At 41.1% G+C, this 26,896-nt stretch overlaps 2 protein-coding genes across 3 annotated transcripts in view; both read left to right on the forward strand.

The window, feature by feature from the left end:
* The window catches only part of rcan3 (regulator of calcineurin 3), a 36,327-nt gene extending 35,571 nt beyond the window's left edge, over positions 1-756 (forward strand). For both annotated transcript variants that reach the window (XM_036542994.1, XM_036542995.1), the window contains one exon: positions 294-756. In XM_036542994.1, coding sequence (XP_036398887.1) covers positions 294-451 — 158 coding nt within the window. In that variant the 3' untranslated portion in view covers positions 452-756. The remainder of the gene's footprint in view (positions 1-293) is intronic.
* A 9,776-nt stretch (positions 757-10,532) lies between these two features.
* On the forward strand, positions 10,533-24,953 carry LOC118786422 (non-compact myelin associated protein). Its single transcript, XM_036541479.1, has 4 exons — positions 10,533-10,631; positions 22,820-22,919; positions 23,753-23,837; positions 24,227-24,953. The coding sequence occupies exons 2-4, from the start codon at positions 22,832-22,834 to the stop codon at positions 24,495-24,497; spliced, it is 444 nt and encodes a 147-aa protein (XP_036397372.1). The 5' UTR covers positions 10,533-10,631; positions 22,820-22,831; the 3' UTR covers positions 24,498-24,953.
* Positions 24,954-26,896: the final 1,943 nt, after the last annotated feature.

The following is a 26,896-nucleotide window of genomic DNA, read 5'->3' on the forward strand; positions in this document are numbered from 1 at the left end:
CAAATGGTTGGCTTACAGCGAGCATATTCAAATAGATCTTAATTATTCTTTCTGATTGCAACAGCTGCATTCTGCTTGTGGCCAGCAGTGGGTAGCAGAGATTATGGCACTGGAGTATTGTGAGTGTTTCCAACCCTGGCTTTGTGTGACTGAAATAGCAGCAGCTGTGTGAACTCCATGATACATTTACATACTGAACTCTTTCCCTCTCTTTTCTTCCTCTCCTTCCCTCTCACACTTCCCCTCTCTATCTCTCTCTCTCTCTGCCCACCCTCTCCCCTACCTGTCTGCAGGTGAGAAGTACGAACTGCATGCTGGGACGGAGTCGACACCCAGCGTGGTGGTGCACGTGTGCGAGAGCGAGACGGAGGACGACGAGACGGAGGCGCGGCCCAAGCAGAAAATCGTGCAGACAAGACGCCCAGACGGGCCGCCCAAGGTGTTCAACTAAACCCGGCCGGCGCACCTTCTTCTTTCGGCCTGAGAAAGACACCCTTCATTTCAGTTTCCAACAGAGAGAAAGAGAGAGAGAGAGAGGAGCTTTAGTGGTGGCGTTGGGCAAGCACAGGGGGCAGGCTGATGCGGTCTGAAGGGGTGGGACCACACACGCACACACATTGCACTGAGAGCAGGAGTCCGCCCCTGTCCTGTTAGGGGGTGCGACCCCACGGAGAATGCAACACCAGTCTCATTTCAAGCACTGTGGTTTCTCGTTTGCTTTGTATTTTCATACCCTCATTGTTTTTATATTATAACTACCACTATTATTATTATTATTATTATTATTATTATTACTAGGACTACCACTATTGTTAGCATTGTTGGTCATGTGCAAATATCATTTATTGAATACACAGTTACTCAAAGGCAATCTAGGAGGATTTTTCTTTATTATTATTATTATCTACATTTCAGTTGGTCTGTTTCACTCTCATTTCCATATCTGCTGACCTGTTGACACTGAGTCAAGAGTGGATGTGATTGACTTTAATTTTCTGCATGTGTGTATTCATGTTTGTATTTGTAACAAAGTACCAAACGCAAAGATACACACTACACACACGCGTGTACACACACACACACACATACACACACAGAAAGAAACTCAATAGGATGAGTACATAGAAACAGGCCACCTGATGTGGAGCCTATGTTTGGGATTTTTTTTTTCTTTGGAAGGAGCTGTTTGTTTACTGAACTAAATGTATATTCTCTACGTGTATTTGATACCACAAAACATATGCATGCGTTACTAACATAGTCAGGAACTGATGTGTTTCCTGCCGGTTGCAATGATAGAGAAATGGATTGTAGCTTTTGACAGCCATATCTGTCAGCTGGGGTGTGCTTTCTGCAGAGGCAAAAGCAAAAAAAAGTATGTTTCACGCATGGTCAGAGAGAAACTGTGACCACAGTGTTTCTGTAGCTCTAAGAACAATCTTTGAACTGCATTCAGCTTTTGTCAGACCCCAAGAAGCAAGGCTGTTTAACTGATGGACAGGCAGAAATCTCTTGAGTTCAAACGTGAAATGCTGAGCAGGACAAATCTCTTTGCTGCGCTCCAGAAAGGCCAGGGTCTGTAGTCATTGAAGCAGAGGCTACCTTTCTCCATCCTTCATAAGCAACTAAAACATATTTAATGCTTGTAAATATGAATAAGATTACAATTATTGTGATCAAAATATTGCCAAAAACAAAACAAAGAAATCTGAAGGCAGTAATTTGATTAACCAAATATATATAAAAAAATATTTTGAATGGTATTTTTGTCTGAAATGGCTTTTGAAAGCGCTTATAATAACTGTAAAAATGTTTTTGGAATGATATGACTTTTGAACAGTGTTTGTCTTCATTTAGCCAGTTAGACCCCAGATTACATGCTTGATGAGACATCCATCATTTTACTCCATTACTCTTTTCTTATGTACTCCCAGGAGTATGTCTACATCAGTAGGCAAATCCAAAACGTTTGCTGCTTAACAGTGGCGTTGTAGCGATGTCCATGTATGTAGCATTCCTGTTCATTTTTGTTGCTAGCAGGAGATGGTATGTCATTGGTGCACAGGTGAGGATAAGGTAGCACCAGGGTTCCATCAGCCTTGCTGTTGCCGTGGAAACCGTGATAGGTGTGGTTGGGTGGTTGTGGGTCCAATGTCATCAGTAGCAAAACTAAAACTTATGTGGGCGGAGCCCCTTGACTCACCTGGCAGGTGAGAGTTGTGAAATATGACTTGATGTGCAACGTTGATGGCAAATGGGGGCGGTGCTTACGTTGACAAGGCCACACTTCTGAATTGGATTTTGTTATTTCTGGTAGTAACAGAAATCTGCATGGTTGCACTTTATTACTGTCCTTTTATTTATTTTTTTCTGGTCTCACAAAAAGCATCAGAACATATTTCTACTACTTTTTTTTTTTTTCAAAACAAACACCTTTGTAGCCTTTATTCTCACCAGCCTAGCAGCGTGAGTATAAAAACTGTTTCCATCGCCATTCAGATGTGTCGCCCGGGGAATCGCCGTTTGGTTTGCCGAGGGGAGACCAAGGCGTGGGTGGATTTCACTGACCTCGCGGCCAGCGCGTGGCTGTTCGAGTTGCATTTCGCATGGAGTGAGCTGTCTTGTGTGAGCTTGACTTTTCCAATCTGTGCGGTTTTACTAATTCAGTGTACCTTTGTTGAAAATGTACCAATGTTACAGGGAATGTGTTCAGACGTAAAGGTTTTATGATGATGATGATGAGGATTGATTATTAATATTATTGTCTGGTATGTTTTACTGTCTGCTGTTGGGGGGTCTTTGAAACTGGGTGCATTTTCTGTCACGGAACAACAACAAAAAAGTATATTAATGTATATATGTTAAGCATTATGTTATGGAGGCAACTTTCAATATGCTGTTTATTTTTTGCTTCTTTCAGATTATGTTATTAGTTGAGGGGTTTACATTGTTTAAAAAAAAAGACCAGAAAATGCTTGTTTGACTCAAAACTTTTGTGGTGTCGTGTTGAAAATGGACTCAGTTTTAATGTTCTTGGAAGTCTAAAAAAAAAAAACATCAATACTGTCGCTGTTGTCCTGCTTTGTTGAAATATTAATATTGTGTCTCGTACTGTAGTTGTTAAGAGGAAAAAAAAGTAGCAATCAAGCAATAATTTATGGTTGTATCTGTATTTCCTGTATCGTATGTACTTATTTCCAGAATTGTTTTCTCTGACCGTTAGTTGCATATATTTGTGTAGAAGTATGAATGTTGTTTGTTTCAAATAGAAATATATAAAGAGTTATTCTTAAAAAATGTTTTGGGATCCATTTATTCTGCTCTGTCTTATTTTAGGTAATTTTTTTGTTTTGTCTGTTCATTTTTTTTGCATTTTTTTAAATTGCTCTGTGTCCTTTGTGTTTAAAACCAAAATCAGGATGTATCCTTAGAGACACAGTCAGTAAGTATTCACAATCGTGGTTCAGTAAATGGGTGAATTGGGTCAAAAGTTGTTGGTATTCAGCAGTTCTATGCAAACGCAGTTTAGCGGTTGTAAGACGGACCTCCCACAAATATCCCCAAAGCCCTGAAAGCTGTGACTAGGCACTATTGGACAATGGAGATCTGTTCATAAAGTTACCTGAAAGACACCTTGGGGAAGTTAACTCCTTCACTGGGATCTGCATGGTTCGAGTTTCGTTTATTTGGGGATAAACCATGCGTGGAAGTTTATCTGCCTGTTCTCCAGGAAATATTTTTTTTTTCTGACTGGGGGTTCCTGTTTTGTCTCTGTGGCCAGGCATTTACCCGTTTGTGTAATCCCTTTCCCCTTTGGCTCTTCAGTGGGAGGCTGGAGAGTAGTGTCCTTTATACTCTTACAGAACCAAAACAGCGGATGTGACCTGACATAAAAGCTTTTTTTTTTCTCTCTTGTTTCCTTTCAGAAAAATCATAGCTTTACAGAATGTTAATTTGCAAGTGCCTTGTCAACAAATGATGAGTGAAACATTTCCTCACCTGTACCATATTTTTTTTTCTGTGAATGAACCTGCCTTCAGAACATGACAAATACAGATTTACTATTATAATAATATAATAGTAGCCTATCTGGGCTCATCTATTTACCTGTGTCAAGTCTTGTCTTAGCTGTTCTATACATTAACCGTATGTGAAAAAAATACTCAATCGTCAGTGTGACGTTTACCTGCAGTTACCACCTATTCCCTCTTTTCTGCTGACAGAACTCAACTAGGCATAACTTCTGTAATCCACTTAATTAAATCCTTTAAAACATTTTTATAACGGCTATGCACAAGATTGTTAAGATGGAAACTAACGAGGGGAAAAACAAACTGTTTACACTCATATCCAGAGGCAGCTGGCCATTGATCTGCCTTTCCCTCTGCTGCATCCGAGCGGACATTGCACCTGTGTCTCTGGACTGCAGTACGAATCCAGCCAGCAACCCCAGTCCATCAGAGCAGCAGTGTACCACAGAGCAATAAATCTAACCTCCTGACAAAACAGGAACTTGTGCTGTTCCCCACTTTGTGACAAGTCATTAGGATTAGCGGGTTATATGACATTGTGATGTCATCAGTTGAGACTATAGTTTGCCTTCTTTGTAATGTATCCCTATCATTTGATATATAGAAAAGTGACATCTGTGCAGTTCCAAAAGAATGTGCAACATTAGGCCAATCCTGATTTTGCTTGCCACTGTGTTATCTCCAGATGACAGCCCAACATGTATCCAGAGGAGAGAGGCCGGATCCATTTTGGTTCCATTGGTCTGAATGGACCAGGTGTGTCTCAGGTTAAGAGGGTAGACAGATGTTTAAATGAGGTGGGGCAGGTGTGAGGAACAGAGGGAGGTTTTGTTTGAATGAAGACAGACATATGTCAGAGATTTTTTTCTTTTGGGGGGTGGGGAGTGATTGGTGAAACATTTTGTAAGGGATAAGATCACTGCCAATGGCTTAGGGGTGTGTAGCTGAATGTTTCATAGGGTGGTGCAGCTATGAGGAAGGCAGAGAGATTTTGCTTTGTTTAAGATAGGTGTATCAGTGGGTTTTTTTTTTTTGGGGGGGGGGGTGAATAGTGTAGTAGTTTGTCAGGATCAGGATCACTGTGTCAGTGTTACAGGGGCATAGCTGTATGCCTTATACACAGTAGCTTGGGTGTGAGGAAATGAAGATTTGTTGAGGTCAGCTATGTAAGGCTACTGTGGTATGAAGAACAGACATACTGTGTTTGAAACTGTAAAAGTGAAGAATGTGTTAGATGGGCTGCAGACAGTAGCATTTGGCATACACCGCTGGGAAAAGGTTGGATTGGATGAGATTGGGTCAGGTGAGAGGGGACAGTTGCATTTGATGACTCCTTATGTTTTTTTGCTTGTGTAAGCAACTTGTAAGTTGCTTTGGATGAAAGTCTCTGCCAGATGAATAAGTGTAAATGTAGTGTACATTTGGAATGGATAGCTAAGGAACTGGGACAGAAGGTATTTATGATGAGACAGGTTGAGTGGGAGATTTTGTTTTGGGAGAGACGGTGGAATCCCACACACTCTCTGTTCTGGGCTGCAGCAGTGGAGATCTCACACTGCCTCAGCACAGCTCTCCAATGAATCCAGCTTCTTCTCCATGCCAGCACAGTCACCATGGTCCTCTCATGAAGCGCTCTTTGTCTCAATGCAAGAATGGTCACATTTCCTGACTGCCGTTCTGCTTTCAGCCACCTCCTTTTGTGTGATTGTGTGTTACGTTTCACATTGTTTCAGGATCATTTCTCATCCCGTATCTGTGATGTTTCGGTGGTTAGCATGTCATGTCAAGGTCACGCCTTTCAAAGGAGTAGCTTAAAGGATTACGGTATCTCTTTAGTAGGTTGAAGAATGTTTTTCATGATTAACACAACTGTAAGGGTACCACACCCTAAGTTTGTCATCTTTCTCTAGACATAGGCCAATCTGAGATTGTGTCAGAACAGATCTCTCTAGAATGTCCTTTGGTTACGTTTTTTTAGGTGAATATGTTAACTATGACGCACTCATGCTGCATATGTTTTTCAGTCATTTTAGTAGCTACAGGGAATTTTTGAATCCTTTAAAGCCATTCTGTATTCAAAACAAATGTATTCTAGTATTCTGAAGTGATTAATACGTATTTAACTAAACATAGTTTGTAAATGGAAAAAGAAAAGGCGAATATTATACCGATCACCTCTAAGCAAAATAGCTTTTTTAAGCTATTGTTTTTTTTTTTTCTTTAATAAATTAAGGGGGCATGTGACAATATGGCAATACGCAATTACCTTTCCCATACACACACATAAGTACTCATATACAAACACAGACATAATGATGTGAGAGAGCAGTGTGTTTCAGCCTCAGATGTTCCCCATGCGAAGCACATCTCGCTGCTGTAAACGCTCATGTGACGCCAGCTCACGTCAGCAGGAGGGGGCTTGGGAAGTCAATCATTCACCTGGCCGCCGTTCTGCTGTGACTCACCCCTTCCTCTCCTGTCCTTCATAAACCGTGGGCAGGAGGAAGGGAAATATGCTAATGTGGACATGCGATGCCTGCAGACCCCAGGCGCACACGCTCATGTGCATACACACAGTCTCTCTTTTATATAAAGACAAACATGCTCACATGCACTCACACAGTCACTCATCCTCACACAAACAGTCACTCACTCACACACACACACACACACACACACACACGCTCTCATATACATTGTCTTTGTTTTTTTTTTTTAACACAGGCACACACACTCACAATATTTCTCACAAATATTACACTACCCCACCAAGGTCCCATTACACTGCCACCATGTCTGTTAGTGATTCCCAGCGTACAGACAGAAGAGGCACGTTTCCTTGAGGTGTGAGGTGCGTTGTTAGCTGTCGTTCCTCTTGGTGCTTTCGGATATGACAGGCGTAAACAGACGCAAAGGGGAAAAAAAGACAAAACTCCTGAGGGGCAGTGAGGAAATGGAGAGAGACTAAAGGGGATGTGTCTACAGGTAAACCCTGTCTCGGGCTCAGGTTTGTGCAATGGCCGTTTATGGCACGGCCTCTGAGCTTAGGTAAAGGGCGTCTCTGTTTAACATTGCAGGTAGCACGCCAGGCATGAGACATTCACGGGAAGCGCTTAATATGCTGAATGTTTCACACAGGAGCCGGTGCTCTTTTACTGTGGAGGGTGTATCTGCTGAAAGACAGGAAACAGTAATCACTGGTGCAGTAAATCATATGCAGAGGTCATTATTCTCATTACGCAAAAGAAAGACCAAAAGCTAAAAAAGGTGAATGGAAAACTTTAACTGAATCTGTAATTGCAAAAAAGCGGCACCCTGCAATCCGCCCCCTGTAAGACAACTTCTCATTAGGAGGATTATGTGTCTGGGCTATTTCATAGCAGTTAGTCTAACATATACTCCAGGAGCATCTCTTTCATGTTGAATTACAATATTCACAGGACTGTTCAGGAAGTCACTACAACAAAAAATTTCATCTGCTTTAGATCTATAATACACAGAATTTTGACCACACTTATAGCTACATCAAAACACCCTCTAAATAGCCTGTAAAATATATTTCAAAACCACTGTCTGAACTCCACAAAAGCCAAGGTCATTTTATTTGGTAGAAGTCAACACTGCCCCAGTAGGATCACTACAAAGATGGCACAGAGCTTGAGATGACTACTTCACACAAATACTTTGGTATCCAACCAGATTCTGTTCCATCCGTCTCTCTTTACATTAAAAATCCAGGCGAAATGAAATCTATTCTGAGATTTTTTTGTACGAGCCCTCTTCCATCCCTTCAGCCAAATTAACCCTGGCATAGATCACCATTTTCCTCATATTAGACCATGAAAATGTCATCTACAGGGCTGCATGTAAGGGAGCCCCAGATAGGCTAGATGTCTTTTATCTCTAAGCAATCAGATTTGCCACCAATGCCCCTTAAAAGACATACCATGTCAGTTGATACCAGTTAATGAACCCTGGACTCCTCCATCAACTGGTTGTCAGTACAGACAAGACGTAAAATCCACTGAACTATTTTCATCTATAAATCCATATTTGGTCTGGCTCCCAACCTGACAAATCCACTGCAAACATTCACCCCAGCTTACAATACCAGATCTGCCAGTTACATTCAGTTAAAAATCCCCAAAATAAACTTATCACTTGACTGCTCCACATGTCAGCGTGCTACAACCATAGACTGGAATGAGCTGCGGAAGTCACTGACGATCAAAATGAAAATTTATCACTGTTTTAAAAAAACAAAATCATGGCCTTATTCACAGACTCATGTATCTGTTATTCCTAATTGCACTGATGCTTGATGTGTCTCCTGATTGCCTATTGTAGTCCTGTGCTGTAATCTCTTGTTTTTTTTTGTGTTTTTTTTTTAATCTGACTTTGTTGTGTTGGGCCTGTGTGGGCCCCTTCTCTCTTCTTTACTCCTTCTGAGACCCAAAGGTTTGAGGCTACAGGAGACCAGCAGACTGTAGACAGCAAAGGATTCCAAAGGTATGTTTAATCACCATGGAGACTCAGTGCCAACATCTATGACAGCACCTGTAGTAGACTGCCCCTGATGTTTATTTTATTTTTTTTTTTTTGATGGTCCAATCCCTGGAGGGTGAATGTGTCGTCAGTCTGTGAGGGCCTTTAGGGACAAGCGGAGCGTCATTCTTGCCTCGCATGGCCAGGAGGCCAGTGACACATTCCATGCAAGTGTGTTTCAGAGGTTCAGCTGGGCGGGGTTTCAGAGACAGCGTGCATGCATGCACACGTCACTCTCTGCGTGTGTTCAGGCTGGAGTATGCAAGTGTGTATGTGTGGCAACTTTCGGAGTATGCTGACACTGAGGTGGGGCATCTGTAAGCATTTATTAACCCTCTGAACCATTTTTTATGGCCATTAGATTCACCATGTCAGATTTCAACCAACCCGCCTGTATTTGTTACAGAATGGCTACCTTTTTCCTCTCATGTTGAAAAGTAATGGCCATGTGGAATGGGCCTGGTTTACATCCGTCAGTGCTAAGTATGCGCTCTGCAGTGACTCTGGCCTGTTGCATGCGAATCCTGTGAGAGCAGACAGACATTAGCACAGTGTACATAGGCCTTAATGAAGAGGAGGCAGACTTTCTCACAGCCTGGGAGAAAGGGAACGCCTCCCTGGGGGTAACCCAAGCAGCAAATTAACTGACCGTAATGATAACAAAGTCGCTTACAAAAGCACTGCCATGGGATCTTGTGAGACAGTAAAGACAGAATTCCTCCCAGAAAAGCATGGCTCCCGTGGTATAAAACACATCACCAAAGATCCTTTTCACAGATGTGTGTATCCCGAGAACAGAATAGACTGGATCCCTTCGGGAAAAGGAAGTGTCTTTTTGTTGTTGTTGTTGCTGCTGCGATTTTTCAGGGTATCTTTTGTCATTGTTTGTGAAATCAAAGCAGCCACTACTGCGCTCATGCTGTAATGGGATCTCTCTGGCAACAAGAATTACATATATGTTGCAGACAGAATAAACAAGGTGTGACTGCCCCTCTGGCAGAGAGCTTCCTACCCACTGGGGTAAGAATGGTTTATTCAGGAGCTGTATCACCATCACCAGCCACAATGTGTATGATTCACCCGCAGGTCTAAGATTTATAAATTAAAGGACACAGTGAAACTCAGTTAAAACACTTACAATGATGGTGAGGTGACTCTAAGAAAATGAGAGGACACAAACTCTTTATGGAATATAGTCTATATGGAGTATTATGATTATTACTACTGCTATATTACTACTTCCAGTGGTAAGTGATTTTATGATGAATATGCGTGTATGTCAAATGTAATCTGTGTATAGTACAATTAATGTCATTGTGTGAATAACAAAACAACGATTATTTTAAAAACAACAGTCAAGAATCACTAGGAGATGCTGGATTCCAGCTCAGATTGTTGAAGTGAGTCCTGGCTCAAAAGCAAACATACTGTTCCTGCACAGCCTCATCTGCCCAGAACTGTGGGAGGCTTGCTGCTGAATTTTTCAATTTAAATGATGGTGATAAGATTCCATCTCTGCATCATGCGCGCACACACACTCGCACGCACACACACACACACACACACACACAGAGCTGAGACCTACAGTGTTGTTGAGAAATTGTGGGGATAACAGCAGCAGCTCTGTCAAAGGCTCCACTCCCACTGGGGGAGATAAACCCAATAGCTGCAGCTTCTGCTCACCTACACCAGCTCACCTGGGGCTGGACAGACCTGAAAAACCAGCTGCCGCTGGAATCAGAGCAGAGCAGGCATGGCAGACCTGAGCAGCTCTGGGCTTGCGCCGCTCTCTCGGGAATAGAGCCGTCCATATTTTTCAGCTTTTGTTTCCTGCATCGACTTCGTTTTTTTTGTCTGTATTATCATCTTACGGAAGATTTTTTTCCTTATCTCCTCAACCACCTCCCGCCCCCCCCCCCCCCCCCCCTCCTCCTCCTCCTCCCCCTGCTCGCTGGACTATGTCTCTGTGTGTGGCGGAGGTGGGGGCACGGGCACGGAGCTGAAACTCACCTGGAGAAGCTGTACGAGACAGGCGGGCAGGTGGCAGGCGCACAGGTGAGCAGCCAGCACGAGAAAAAGTGACTGAGGGCCATTTCTCTCACTCTCTCCCTTTCCTCCCTCCGTCCTCCCTCTCTTTTCTTTATTTGTCGTGTTTAATCTCACAGCCCTCTGTGTCGAACGGCATATTTGCTCAGGGGTCCAGGCAGACAGGTGAGTCTTGGGCAGGACTGAATAGCTGGCATTCCACAGTACTGCACGCTCTTTAGTTTTGTATTGTAAAGCTGTTGTTGACATGGGGATTCGGCTGAAACTGAGAGTGAGGGCATTATTCTGCTCACCCTTCCAATGGATTTGTTTGCTGTGGCACAGGTGTGCTTTCTGTGCCAAAGAACATCACTTCATCATGAAGGAGTGATGACATTTATATTAGTGATAACCACAGTTTAGTCATTTACAGCTCATATAGTTAGCAATATTTTGTATTATAAAAAAGGTTAACAGGCAATATAAATACCAAATAAATCCTTTAAAGAGTTTGTTCACATGGAAGAAATGTATATTCAGCTTAATTTGTTATGCTGAATTTGCTATGTATTTAAAACATAGTTTACACTTATTGAAACATTACATTTTATCATTCCAGATTAATACAGACGTATATAAAATCTTAATAAGGTAATACCAGCAGAGTATGTATGCTTGTGTCTTTTTTCTTCTTTGCACTCATGAGATGTATCGTTAACATCTAACTACCCCGCACACGTATACAGGGCCCAAGGTGGAGTGGTGTGTTGTTTAAGCTGTGTGTTAGAAACAAAAGTCCTAATGTTTTCAAGCTATTTTTGCATTGTTCGGTATGGCGCAGTGAATGAAAACAGTAACCGAATGTTAGTTTTTATTGTTGCCTGTAGAACGTATAAAAGGAATGTGACCTTGATATCAATTGAACATCTTCTACTTTTGAATATATCGCCAGTATGAGACTTAAAGGTGTCGTAACCAGCAAAATAGCTTTCGTGTTTGTGCGCAATGTGGAATTTCGTAATATAATACGACTTTTAAACACGAAAAAAAGCACACAATGTACTCATACATACTCATACAAGTTGGAAATTGATATTTACTTAGCCTCAGTATTTACTTAGTATTACTTATTTTATAGGGATGATGGTAGATTTAATTTGTTAAACTGAGAACAGTACACAAACTGGAGATTTTAACATTGTTACTCTCTTTGACACAACGAGTCACATGTTTCAGCATTTACTCACTGTTAAATCTGGGGCGTCTAAAAATATCTCTTGGTTGGCTTTACTAAAGCGTTGTCAACAGCTAAGCATTGTGTTAGCGACGCGTTGGCGTGGTCGGATTTAATCTGAAAATGTCTCGAATGACGAGTCCTCTCGTTTGGATCTCCACTTGCCGACTCCGTCAGACCTAACAGCAGTCATAGCTGTGATGATTCTCTGAGTACGCACAGATGAACAGCCGTAGCTAACAGCAACGTCTGTGGCGTAGTAGAACTTTCCGCTGGCCTTGATCATTTGTTCAAATATTTACTGGGATTCTCGGCCTCATTAACATTTCTTGTGTACTGTATGGCTGTCGTCTGAACCGTTATCAGCACGGACTCTTGTAATAATTCATCTGAGGCTTGGCTATTACATGGTTGCTTTTGAAGCCGACGTCACTCCTTACAGAGAACAAGATGTATAGAGAGGTATAGTCTACACGCCGTGGGATTGTTTTCTTATGACCTCCAATACCAAAATCACGGTTTTGGCCATTTCTGACAGAATCGACCTAACAGCTGGGTCCGGTGTTGTTTTATTGGAAATCATTAAAAAAGCCTGGTTCTCATCTTGTTCCTGTGTCATATATTGTGTGGAAAAACATACGTGCTGATCTCTTTATAGTAGGGTAATAAAATCACAGGTATGGAGCAGTATTGACCAGTAGCAGGCAACAGGTTGGCAACCAGTCACTGGCCAGTTGAAGTATGGGCAACTCAATACCCTTCAAATATACGATGCATTATCATACTTTTTTCCAAACAACACCACAAGCAATCCATTAAACCAGACTCAAGGTGCATGTTAAAGTTGTTGATCTGACCTGATCTTTACTGATGCAGAAAGGATTCTATTCACCCATGCACTGATGAATACAGGAATTTTACATATTCACAGGTCTCACGTGGCCCATGTTGGCTATGACTAGTAACTGATATGTTAGTATACTTGGCTTCCTTTGTGTAGTCAGGTCGCACAAGTTAACTTAGCGTAGGGTTTGAACAGTGTTATGCTAACACTCACTGGTTTGGGAGTATCGTTAGCCTGGTCCAACACTGTTGCTCATTCAGCTTCAATGGATGCACTTCTGTTCTTTTGTGCTAGAAGTCACTTTTGATAAGAGCATCTGCTAAATTAATTTAATGTAATGCAATGACTAGTCACCCCTTCACCCCTTTGAAAAATTTCTCCTGTTCCTCTGGTGGGAGCCACTCCATTACTCAGTGAGCAAGTAAGGCAGGGGCTTAACTGTTTGTTTGGCTAGTTCCTTAAATGTGAGCCAAAAAGAGAACTTTAGGAGGGAGCAAATATGAGGAGACACTGTGTTCATTTCTTCTCTTGAGAATTAGAGATAAAACGTGTCAAATTAGAAGTATTTCCTTCCAGATATGTTATATGATTACTATTCTGATATATTACTGGGATTATTTACATGGGATACAGAATGTGTAATAAAGAAATTGAGTTATATTTCTTTTTAAGCTTTGTAACTTTAGAAAAGGTCCTTTAGAACCTAAAGGTAACTTCCGAAAAGATGTTGTGCAAATCAGTGTCGGACTGAAATAAGAAATTGAATAGCTCTGATCACGGGGTAAGTCAGTTAAAAAAAAAAAAACTTGCACCCTGATATTGACACATACCCTCTCTGTTAAAATATTAATAGAAAAAAACTCAAAGAATTAAAGGGTCCGTTGGAATATTCTTACTACGCGGTTACATCTTCTACAAAGTCATACATCTGCATTTGAAGATGTCAGATGTGCTTGTTCCTTTGCCAGTCATAAATAGTATAAATCAACTCATGTCCCCTTGATTAGAGTAACTCACTGTGTTATTAAATAAGCATTCCTCGAGAGCTTTTATAACCGTATAAAATGTTAACCTCATGTTAAACCAGGTTGTGTGAGTAATCAATATTCAGTTGCTAGAAGGCACACTACCTACGTAAGGCTCATTACCCCCAATGCCAGTGAGTCACAACCTAACGTTCTTCAACTGCGATTCACTGAAGTGAGTAGGAAAACCCAACTTGCCTTGAGTAAGTGGCTGATGTGACTAATTGCACCAAAATGGATCCAATTAACCAATTCAGGCTTTGTTTTAAATCTGAACCTGAGGACAAACAACAGAATCTCACTCTGTCCAAACTGCAAAATACAACAACAGGTAATGGCAAGAATTTGTCAAAAACAATGGGTACCCTTTGGAGATTTCCTCAGAAAAGGCAGAATGAGATGGTTCACATCCTCCTCTGTCTGCTTTTCATGGAGAGAGGGCACAGGTTTCTGCTCTTTACCAAAGGACAAGATACATGAACCCTCAAGACCCGACACTCAGCACTTTCCAAGAAATATCAAATCTTTTGGCTGATCTGTCTATATCTGGCACACTTCACCGTGGTGACTCTGTTTCCTGGGAAACACCTGGCTCAAGTCATAAATCACAGTCTGCAACTCTGATAGCCTGGCCCAGATGGACTGAATCCAGGAGTGGCGTCACCAAAGTGAAATCCAGGCTTAATCTGAGCTCTGTGTGACCTCCCTGCCCACTGAGGACAAATGCCGTTACAGCTACACCATGGGATCCTGCTCTGGGCAATAGAGAAGATGCCTCCTGACCAGAAGGTTGTGGGGTTGATTCCCAGGTAGAAGTTGTCATCTCAAGTGAGCAGCTTCTCCCAAACACCTGAGCAACGTTGAGCTTTGCTGGCTGGGCTGTAAAGTCACCCTGGAATTACAATGTTAAACTGCTTGAAAGAGGGAGAAGAATGAGAGATTTTCCTACTGTCACAAGATTTCCAGGGAGGACTTCATTTAGCTATCAAAAGCTCTGACACCTTGACACAGTCACCAGTACATGAAATTGTTCAGACGGTTTGTTTGCGCATGTGTTGTAATGATCTGGAGCTGTGCATGGCTGCCCTTTCAAACATCCTGTCAGTGAGGGCAGAGGGAGGAGATGGAGCCTTTGTGAGGAGATGTGATTTAATCCAGTGATTCCTAGCCCTGGCGCCATGGTCTAACTGTGGCTACTGCCTTTTGTTTCTGCTGAATTTAATCAAACACATTTCATGGAGCTGTTAACTGAACACTGACAGATATTTAATATCTCTTGACAGTTAATCTGCTGTATAACCTTGAACCTTGAAAGATATGTTCTTAGAGGTGTGTTGGTGTTTGTAGTTCTAAAAAAAGTGAAGGTGTTTCTTTCTTAATAATATATTAATTAATCATATTTTCACTAATAGTTTTTGATTATATCTACCCAAGATATAAGCTGATATAACCAAGATATGATCAAAATAAAATTTGATTGGTTCATAAGTTCGGAATGTGTCCCAATGAAAAAAAATTATTGATTCAGTTAATAGTTCTAAGATAAGAATTTGGAATAATGGAAAAATGTTAATAAATGAAATTGAATGCTGTACTAATTTCTATTATTGATTTTATGAAAAGGATATAAATGAACATAAAAATTGAAGAAATATGTTCAAATATGTACAAACACTGCTCTCCACTGACCCATTTCCTTCGCAAAACGCAGTCAATACCTGCCCAGTTACGTCCAACCCAGGATCTGGTTAATCTCGTTTAATAACACCATCAAACCTCAAATATTAAAGGACTCAGCTGGAATGAAAGCCAACATGTACACCTGTGAACAGGCAAAGTGATAGGGCTGCAGGCCCATTGATCCAAAAAGTGTAATTAATACACTGTGAATTGTGAGATCTACAACTTTTCAATCTGAAACTTCATTACTGTAGTGTGTTGTGAGACTCATAGAAACTGGAATGTAAACTATTTTAATTTTTCCGACATTAGGGTGACTCGTGTGCTTTCTTCTTGCACACCTGAATAGCTGGCAACATTGTAGCAGGCTCTGGTGTCTGCAGATTTGTGCCTCTGTCAGCGCATGTAGGGAGAGATGAATCCTTACATAATCCTTTCTAGATCCTTTCTGGCACCAAGAATGTGATGGTAGACTTTTGAAGAACCAACTGGGATTGTACACACACGCACACACTCTCTCTCTCCCTCTCTCTCTCTCTCTCTCTCTCTCTCTCTCACACACACACACACACACACGCACACACACACACACACACACAGAAAGGAAACCAAATGCACTGTTAGTGAGTACCTGCCCTTTTAGTCCCTCCATTGCTGTGGTTTGTCTGCACGTATTTAATAAATGAACATTTTTATCCGGGTATCTTTTTGGGCTTTACTCATTCTGCCTGTGCGTGTGTTAGCATGCTCCCTGCTCATCACTCGGGACAGGAGTTTTGATTTATGGAAAACAGCAGCGAACCCTCCTCACTGTTGCCTGGCAGATTACTGATGGATTTTGCATGCCAAGCAGGGCCTGCTATCTCCCGCTCTCAGCGTGGAAAATCTAATTGCTGTTATGTTGCGGTTTTGCATGTTTTCTGGTTGTAAAGGCATTTGAATATAATCAGCCTGTTAATAATAGTTCTCACTTTCTTTCTTTCTTTTTTTTTTTTATTTTGCACTCACTGGCTATGGGGAAGAGGCAGAGCTTCTGTTCCGTGTTCCAAGGTTTTGCTGCTTTTTATAGCCGATGCAAATTTTGTTCTCTTTTGAAGCACCTGTCCTGGCTGTATTGCGATGCGAACCAGCACTCCCGGGAGCTCGTTATCCATTGTTTTTTTTCTGCAGGAAGCTTTAGGGTGGCATCCTTTTAAACGTGTATCAGCTCGAGCACTGACACTGGATCAGTTTCATCTCGTTGAACAAAGCAGCAGAGGTCAGGGTTATGGTTGGCGGTGCTTATCGTGGATCGCTTTTTGGGAGCGTTATCATATCTAGCTGGAGAGGAGATCAAATGATGGGTGAGCCGGGTGACAGTGCACAGCCAGGGGCGAGAGTGTCAGGTCCAGCCGGTGCTACATTGTCTGCCCAACTGTCTCGGTCTCTTGAGGGATTCCACTCTGAGCAAATATGCAACACAGTGACACATTCAAATAAGTGTCACTGACCGTGCAGGAAGGCGTGATAGAGAACAGTCTTGGAGCTGGAGTGTGACAGGGACTGTTCACCTGAATGCACTCTGAATTCCACTGTGGTCAGGTGTAGCTGCTTAGAACAAAGTGCGGCTGAATTCTGAATTCCACTGTGGTCAAGTATAGTTGTTAGAACAATGTGTGGCTTGTAAATATCTATTCCCAGAGGAAACACTATGATCTTTTCAAAACTGTAACTGGGGATACAGCTGCTGTACCTGCTACTATGTATGAGCTGGATTTTGCTGAATCATTCAAGTTGGGGCTGACATGCCAAAAGAGTTTTGATATTTGGAGGATAGTATGCGTATTACATGACAGGGTGTGGCTACAGTTGTTTCTATGAGCATTATATAACTTACTTTTCTAAATGTTTTCTTGGTCAGAATGCTTTTAAGTACTAAACATTACTCTAGGTTGTAAAAGATTACTGTTAATGCTTGTTTGCTTTATTTGTCATGGTAGCCAGATATCAGTGGATAGATCAAATGCACACTTGTTCTCGCCAAAGCTAAATAAGCTGGTCACTCTCGCCAACAAATGTTTCTGTTGCAGTGCCCTGTCATACCGCTGTTGTTGTTCTCTTCTTCCCCTGCTGTCATGCTAATTTTTGATAAACAGCCACTGGGACATTGTTGTTGAATGGTGATTTTTCGTTGGTTGTTGGCAGTCCGTGTTGTCACATGTGCTTCTGAAACCCAACACAGCACACAATTCCAATATACTGCAAACAGGCTCACAGTGCATAGGAGCTTGAAGGAGCAATCACTGCCCCTCCAACTCAATAAAGGGGTTAAACTGTTAATCTGATGGCAGATGTCAACTTGTGTGTGCCAAATTTCAACAAAAGTCACAGAAATCTTGTACCAGCCATTATAAGGGCAAAATGGAGTCTAAAATTGTACAACATGGACAATTTCTGTAAATGTAGGTGAACTTATAAACATTTTGAACTGGATGCAAGATGCAACTGGAAGCCAGCGAGGTGAGATGTAGGCACATTTTGGGAGGTTGTAGACCAGTCCTACAGCAGCACTCTGTGTGAGCTGAAGAGGTCAGAGGAACAGCTGAAGGAGAGTGGCAGTCATCCAATGGGAGAGCGCTAGAGCCTGAGCGAGCAGCTGGGATTGGTGATGAGAAGTGGACAGACTGTTTTTGACATTTTGGAGTAAGAACCCACAGGAGGAAGTCACATAGATTTAGTCATAGAGCTGGGGGGTCATTTTTCAATCTTGATACACTTGCATGTGAGTGTATCATATTTTATTATTATTATTATTATTATTACTTCACATTTATTGCCCTAACGTTGATCTAGCATGCGAGTGCATGAGTTAGGTATGCACAGTGGACGATCTGTACACTATGTGAGGTGAAGCATGAAAAATATTGCAGCATACTCACATGGAAAGCTCTGCTAGTTTATATTACAACATAACTTCTTAATTAATATGGTGATCTCTCAGGAATCTAATTTTTAAAGTCTTGGTACAGATACTGTCCTCCTTATAACAACTGGGCATGTACATCCACATTTAAATCTGGATGCTTCACTGTGAGCTAGTCCACTCTCAGAACTAAGGATCAGTCATAATTATTTTACAGAAGACATTCATCTACATAAAATAATGCAATTTTAGAAAGAAACATAACATTAGGCCTATGTGTTGTAGCAATCACTCTTACTAGGCAGGGTGAGGTGGCTAAAAAGCGCTTCAAAAGTCAAAGTTTTTTATTTGGCACATGTCCAGTCGGACCGGAGCTGCCGAGCTGGCGACCGAACACGGCAGCGCTATCTTGTCCTTTTTTTGTTGCTGTGCTGTGGAGTGACAGATACTAGGGTTTGAATCCCAACCCTGGTGACTAAGCTCACTGTAACACACCTCTTTATTTTTTTTGGTGATATTTGCCTGAGGCTTTTTTTGTTGTACAAACAGCAATGCCTGTTCATTGGAACAGACAACTTTTTTGCTATGCCTTACAAACAATAATAACAATGAGCAGTAATAATTGTAAAATCAAATCCGGCAAAAGCTACATAGCAAATCTCAATTAGGAAATAATGCATCATATAAATTCCAATGAAACAGACACATGTGGATTCAGGAGTATTTCTATCATGGCTGTTTCAACAGCTTAATGGAGACACAATGCAGATGATTGCAATAAACAGATTTAGAGAGAGGATATTCCTTTAAGATATTCACATGTTTGTAAGTTATAAAGGAGAATGTGTCCACATTCACAGCCAGAAGCACCGTTATACAGCTATACCCTGGTGACCTTATGACGTTTAGATTTCACAGTGGGTGCTTTCCTGCTGAATCATGTCTGCTTTCTGTAGATGAATAGACCTGTCAGAGTGATGACTATTCTGCTAAAGCTATAGATAAAGTTCCCTCCATATTCATTCATACTTCTGACAAAATACCTCTGCACAATAATTTCTTCTGCTCAAAAAAAAAAAACTTTACAAATGTTTAATCCTAACAGCATTGCACAGAGCAGCTTCAGATTAATTTAAATGATGAAAATATGAGGGTCACATTTATTCACATTGTTAAATAATCTTCATAAAAATCAAATCGACACCCAGATTCTGCTTATTTGAAGTTCATTGGAAGCTTCTGGAACTGAGGCATCCAAAGGCTTCCTGTTTCCTTGTGGTATGAAAGAAGTTAACACACAGAAGAGATTCACCAGTATTGTGCATTACCATGGTCAGAGAGCTCTCTGGGGACTGCAGATAAATGGTAACGGAACCTCCACAAGGTGGAAGTTGGCTATAAGGAAATCCACAAAAAGCTGAATCGGCTACTTTCTCCATTATCAAGAAAATAAAGCACAGTGGTTACCCTGCCAGGAAGAGGTTACATGTCTGTCCTGTCATGCTTGCTTATGTTGAGACAGAGCCCATGCCCATTGTGTGTTAACACAGAATGAGTCATGAACTCCAACACATAGCAGGATGTTTTTTTAAAAAAAAAAAAAAAAACTTGTTCCCTCTGCCAAGGAACTCAAACTTGGCTGAAAAAAAGAACACTGCAGCATGACAATTACCCGAAGTAATCATCTAAATCTACAAAGAAATGCGGAACTGGGCACAAACTAAATGCTCCCAACTGATCATTCCAATTCCAGACTTCAATACAGTTGAAAATTTGTGGTTCAAACTCAAAGCAGTTCACAATGGAAACCCAGAGGACCTAGACCATATCTTCTGGACAGAATGGTGAAAAATCCCACTTAGAAGTGCCAAACATGAAATAATACAATAAGCATCTTGTAAGAATAATCCATGCCAAACAAAGTTTTACAAAATATTAATTATGGAGATGTGATTAATGTGACCCTTCTGTTTTCTGGAATAAAATCCATTTTTTTGTGAATGATATGTCGTTGTGCAATGCTGTAAAGTGTACATTAATTTAAAGCAGGAAAAATGATCCAATATGTACATTGTTCCTTGCATAGCATATTTTTATTATTAATTATATTGTTTATTATATTTTATCATTATTGTTCCTCTTTAGTCTGGGGTATGAATAAATATGGAAGGCATTGTATATTCTTCAAATGATTATTCACATAACTACCAAAGATTCACTTTATTCCATATGCTTTTTGAGCAGTAGAACAACATCATCTCTAATATAATCTGTTAATAAAAACTCATGAAGCTAGATTGGCCAAAAGCAGTACATGCTGCCCATTGTGGAAAGCACTTGGTGCTGTGGTGGGGCTCTCAGGCAGGTGTGTGTTATCCAGCACTTGACAATAGCCAGTTCTTCATCCAAAAGGTCACGATACAAAATAGTAATAAGTATCCTATAACCCTTTGTAGATGCTCAGTCCCACGCACCTGCTTGTTATCTTGTGTTTGGAATCTGAACATGGCGCGACAGAATTGAATAACCATAGAAACCATTTATGTCAATTCTCCCAGCAAACCTTTGGCAGCAGATTAGCAGCATGCATTATTCTTTATTTGTGAGCAGTGTTAATCTTATATTCCTTTTTACAAGGCAAGGAGATTCCTAAAAGGATAGCCTAAATGATAAAAAGGAAAAAAAAATAGTTGGCCCTTGATTGTAGAGGAATGCCACTGTGGTATTATGAAAATGCCATCAGATCACAGATGCTTCAGATTTTGGAACAGATTATCACTATTTGACATTTCCATCTCTAAATGAGCCAAAGGATGCTACAGCTAAAGGGTGAATGCGCGAAACACGCTGGAGTTCTCAGGAAACCTTGATAGTTTGACTGGCCAATAGCTGCAGGTGGGTGTGTGCAATTATCTTACAGAATGAGCTGGCAGGAGATGATAGGGGCAGGTATCAGCTTATCAATGTATCGATGAACTGACTGTCTTACAACATAGATGGAAAAACGGGAGCGGAAGGGAAAAAGGCACCAGGCGGTGATGCAAACTTTCAGTCCAAGAATGGAGAGCATCAGCAATCAAACACTGTAGTTAGAGAGCCTGGGTGCACAGAATGAAGGTAAATGACATGATGCTTCTGAAAAAAAATGCAACATGGAAAAAAAACAACTGGCAGTAGCTCTGTCTGCACAGATAAGCACACAATGCATTCTGATGTGCATCTTCCTCAGACACTGATTTTGATTGCTTACTCACGGCTGCTCTCTGCTCTTGGAGTGCAGCGTGTGAACCGTGTCGCTTTGGGGAAAAAAGCTTCAGCTTGTGCTTGTCTCTCCTAAGTTTTTTTTTGTTTGTTTGTTTTCCAGTTATCTGATTTCCTAGCTTCAAATGAAGTTTAGCTGGATATCTGTTGGCTGGGGGTGTGGAATGGTGGCTGGTCTGACAATTACAGCTAGTGGGATTTTATCAGGGAGATGTCATTTTCTCTGGGTGTGAAATAACTTTGTGTGCAAACTGTACACAGAGTATATGTAAACTGTGGCCTCCTGAGTCAGGCTCTGTCATATGCTCCTATTTCAGCTGGGATTGGCGATCATTACAAGGGCAGTTAAACCTCTTGTGCAAACATGTTCCCCTGAGCAGTCAGGTTGAAAACCTCACTGCCATTTCCAAACACAATGCTCTCAGATACCTGCTGTGAACCACAAAGTGCTAACTGGCATACGGGACGCAGACAATGAAGAACTGTTTAATCTGCATCACAGAAGAATGAGGAGTAACACTCTCTCAGCTGCAGTGAATGAGATGTGAATAGTTCCCTGTGTAGGGCTACTTCATTCCTGTGGCTTTTAATAACTGTTTTTCTTTCTGCTTGGTGTCACACCCCCCCCCCTTTCAATTTTATTTTCATAATATCCAGGCACTATGCATGCTATTAATGTTTAACAATTAAGAAAACAAGCAATAATTGCTGTGTACGCGAATGTAGTGCATTCCCAGTGCAGAGACTCTCTCTCTCTGAGGATGAGCCTATGCTCAGTTCTCCCTTTCCCACTCGGTCACGCATTCCTTCACAGGAAGCACAAGGATGCAATCCGAAGTACAAAAACATGCTGCCACTCACGCTTTCGTTCTGGCCTGGTCTGCCTCTCTAAAATTCCACCTTTGAGATACCCCTAGGCACATCTCTTCATTTCTCTTTCTCTGTGTGCTTTTTCAGTCGGTGCAAGTCATTTTGTCCACAGGACAGGTATTGTACAGATATAGGTATTGGTATTAAGGGTACCTCTACAGTATTCATTCCTTAACTTTGGCATTCCAAAAGCAATGCACATAAAATGAGTTGTATTATTTACAACCAAGTTACATTATCCTGAAAAATATTTCAATGAATACATTATATTCCTCAGCCCTACATTGTAGCATCTTTGGTACATAAACTGCACAGCTGTTGAGGATGTAGCTCACTGTTCTCTGATCAGTTGGGATCTAATAACCATATTCTAATAAACTCCATTTTTTTTCCCTTCCCAAGACATTCCTAAAGATGCAAACTACAGTTGGGCCGACTGTGACAAACTTCACAACATCCCTGAACACCACCACCAAGTCCAAAGAGCAAGTTCTCATACAGAGTATGTAACTGTTTGTGTGTGTTTGTGTGTACAGTATGTGTAGGTGTTTTTCATGTGCTCCCTCATTGGGGAAAGGTTGCATGCATTTTCCATTACCAGCTGGATTATTACTGGGGTGACTTGGCACATTCAGCGCCACCCCGTGTCTCTAACAGTATTCAAACCCACTGATGTGAATACAATCAATGAGAGTAACCTCAGTATTTCGGGGAGATTTATAGAGTAGAGTATGGTGTCAGGCTAAAGCAACTTATAATGCACTCTAACTGGGAGATCACAGGAAACACACTCATCAAAGGGCACTGTAATACATATCAACATGGCCTTCCTCAGGCAGATCTTCACCTTAGAATGACTGCAGCCTGGTGCCACAGTTTACTAATTAAAATCTCACGATCTCACTATGGTATCAAAGTTGCACTCTTTGAGATTGTTGTGCTCTTTTGTCACTTTTTGGGCTCCACATTACTCCCCAGTCTTGTCCAAACTGATCATATTCAGTACAGAGTGATAACTTGGACCATGACTCAGCTAGTAATCACTATGTGAGCTGATCACTATGGATGTGATGCCAGCATGATATTAGACTTTGCAAAAATGTAAAATGTAAAAACTGTAAAATATAAAAAATGAAGTAGCCAGTTTTAAAAACAAGGTCCTGAGCTCCCTTAATGAACACATTTCCTGAATCCATGGACATGACACAGAGCACTGATCTGCCACAGGGCTGGAATAAAGCCCTATCATCATTTGTGTGTTGTGACAACACCGTAACAATGTCTTAGCAACCCACCTGAGATGCCGTCCTCACCATGATTTCCTGTCTTTTTCAGGTTCAGGAGCCATGATTGCTGTCATAGTTATCGGGATCATCATTATTCTCGCTATACTGCTGATAATCCTGAAGACATACAACAGGTCAGGAAACACTGACACACGTCTAAGAGGTCATAATGACCACTAGCATTGTACTGTGTTGTGCAATATCATATCTGTCAGTTTCTAAGTTCTGCATACTACAAAATAGTTTTTTCAATTTAATTTACATTCAACAGACAGTTTTATCCAGAATGACGTTCACATTTGAATGACACTCTGTTGCCCTAGATGAAAATGTGGCAATTCTCTACCTCAAAATGTTACATTCAATCACAAAACACAGCTGACTGCTACTGCCTCTTTGGCTGTCAGAATGAATTTCACATTTGAATGTATTCCATCTGCTTTCTCGATTAGTTTTCTTTTCTTGAGAATATTTCCATTTTTCTTAAATGTGATTTCTTTTCCTTATTTTTGCTCTGCAACAGGAGGACCCACATGTCCCGTGTGCTGGGAGGGGGGTCCAAGCCTCGGAAGAAGTCCTCCTCCACGGTGCAGACCAACACGGCCATGGGGAACGTGGGTGCCAGCTCCGTCTCTGGTAGCTTCGCATACTCACGCGGTGGAGCAGAAAACGGCTTCCAGCTGCCCCGGGTTGAAATGAGCAGCCTGGAGCAGAACAACCTGGAGCAGTACAGCACGACCAGCGGCTCAACCGTGGTCACTATACACGGAGCCCCGTCTCTGGAGAACACATAGCAAGTCTCCCAGCGCCGAGATGCCGCTTAGTAGAGACTTCAAAAGTAGCCAGTGCACGCCTGAACAATCGCCGAAGGATGCTCAATGCCAAATCGGGCATGGCTTGCATGTGGAGCGCATTTCTGTGAATTATCTGTGCAAACGGATGTGTGCTACTACACAGGAAAATTAACGTTCTCCATTTGATGAAGGACATGTTGCCGGTTGGGAGATATGCTCCCGCTGTCAATATCCCTGCCATGGTACTGATGCCAACAGTTAGCGTGGCGCCAAGCACCCCATGGCACGTGTGACTGAAGGGAGGGTATAAGTGAATCTTAGACTGAAGGACTGAGAGGAGATTTTTTTCCCCTCTTTCTGTTTAGTGTGTGAATCCATTTGTGAATAGGAATTGTTGAAGGCAACACAGCATGTTGGCTCAGATTCAGAGGTGGACTATTCTGAAATGAAAGGGAAATAAACCATCAGCAACAGGTTGGACCTGTTCATTGAACACACAGAATTTTGCATGAATTCATATGCCTGTTGTTTTTTTGTAGTTTTTGTCTGAAACAGACAACTGGGTTAAAAATAACACAAAGAAATATCTTAAAATGTTGGTCATGACAAGATTCATAAAACCTTAAAATACACTTTATTTGGCATGCAAATTAAGTACACTGGTTGCCCCAGCAACAACAAACCCACTGGTTTCTCAATTTCTGTTCACAAACTTAAGCATTTCCCCACCCTAGAAGGTGTGAGGTGATTGAATTCCTGATTTCAAACTTTCCTGCAGCAAATCAGTGTTTTGTAAGATCTTGACAATAATGACCACTCCAGGCATATTTAGGTGGCTGTCTTGGACAAATTAATCTGAACGTGTCTATGGGAATGCAATTTTAGAAGATTTAACTGGAAACAGACAGTGATCCCTTCAACATCACTGCCGCTCTGCCTACAGTTCACAGCAGACATAACACGATAGCCTGGGCCTCTTCTCTGTCTTTGAATGCAAAATGCATGCTGGTATGAGTCATTGCAATAGATCTGGTTGCAGAACTCACAAAAGAATTTCAATTTGGCTCATTTTATGGTTTAATAAAATGCGGATTCCTACCATAGCAATAGTCAAGAACGGTGTATACAAGAGGTGAATTTATATGCTAATTGTCACAAAGTAGAAGAAGGAATGCATTCATGCAGACAAGAGGAACATGAAGATTAAGTTACCATTTCTGTTCTCACAAGAGAGTTAGGAAGATGCATTCCAGTAATACTCCACATTCTGCATAAGGAATTTTTATGTTGCTTCCTGCTCTCTGAGATTCATTTTGCCTAATGTCTTTAGATCATGTTGATATATTGGGTAACATTAAAAAATGCCCTTTCACTACTGTGACAATGTTGTAATTATTTTATCAAAACATTGGTACATAGAAATCACATACTTGCAAAGGTAGAAAAGTTATGTGGTTTGTATACTGTAATTACACAGGTTATCAGAATAACCTTTGCTCTCCGACTCATCCTGCCCCTTAACTCCACATTCAGCTCTACTCAGTTTGAAACCCTTAAGCTTGCCCCATCTTTAAATATTTACCATAAATCAACCTTAATCCCAATACACAAATCAACATTAATCCTTTATTGCACAACTTTTTTTTATCAAAGAGAAATTACAGTGTAATTATTTAACTACAGTGTAATGACACAGGTAAATGTCAATTTAAGATAAAATGAGACCCCCTAATTTTTATATCAGATTTTCTTAAGTTGTACTCATATACCTACATAACCAAAGTGACACTGCTGGATATAACATGGAGGCAGTTTGAATGCAGTACCTCAATTATTTTTTCCACAGCAGTACCCCCATAGAAGTGGAGGCTACAGTCCTTTCTCCAAAAATCCTCTTCTTTACCCACAATTCCACATACAGCAGCATGTGCCTCAGTCATATTAAGTGGGAAGACAGGTGGTCTCCTGCATGTGCATGTTTCTAAAGGAGTTAAACTTACTTTCTCAAGATTAAATGTTATGCTTTTGGTTTACAGAAGAAGCTAACCAAGTAAATGACTAAGCAAAAATGGGTATAAGGGCATTTTTTCCTATGAATGCAATGCACTAAGTCACATAAAAGACCATTATCTTTAAGATGGACATGCAACTGTGTTTAGCTGGGTGGTAGTGAACAGCCTATACAAATCTTGTTGGAAGGTCTGAACATCTTTCATACTAAAAAGCATTACATTGCTGTCACAGAGACTTCGATTGATTATTGATATTTTAATGATCGTTCTAATAAAAGAATGGTATTACTAATCTCTTTGTTGGAGGCACAGATTAATCAAAATCATCAGATATTGATTTTTCATTAGAACTTCAGATCAGAATCAGAGGAGAATACCAACATTAAC

This window comes from Megalops cyprinoides, chromosome 12, assembly GCF_013368585.1.
Source record: "Megalops cyprinoides isolate fMegCyp1 chromosome 12, fMegCyp1.pri, whole genome shotgun sequence".
Classification (NCBI taxonomy): Eukaryota; Metazoa; Chordata; class Actinopteri; order Elopiformes; family Megalopidae; genus Megalops; species Megalops cyprinoides.

Bases quoted from the DNA above. Each gene is read 5' to 3' on its own strand.
- LOC118786422 (XM_036541479.1), top strand. From the start codon at position 22,832: ATGCAAACTACAGTTGGGCCGACTGTGACAAACTTCACAACATCCCTG. The intron at 22,920-23,752 runs GTATGTAACTGT...TGTCTTTTTCAG, and splicing joins AGAGCAAGTTCTCATACAGA to GTTCAGGAGCCATGATTGCT. The intron at 23,838-24,226 runs GTCAGGAAACAC...GCTCTGCAACAG, and splicing joins ATCCTGAAGACATACAACAG to GAGGACCCACATGTCCCGTG.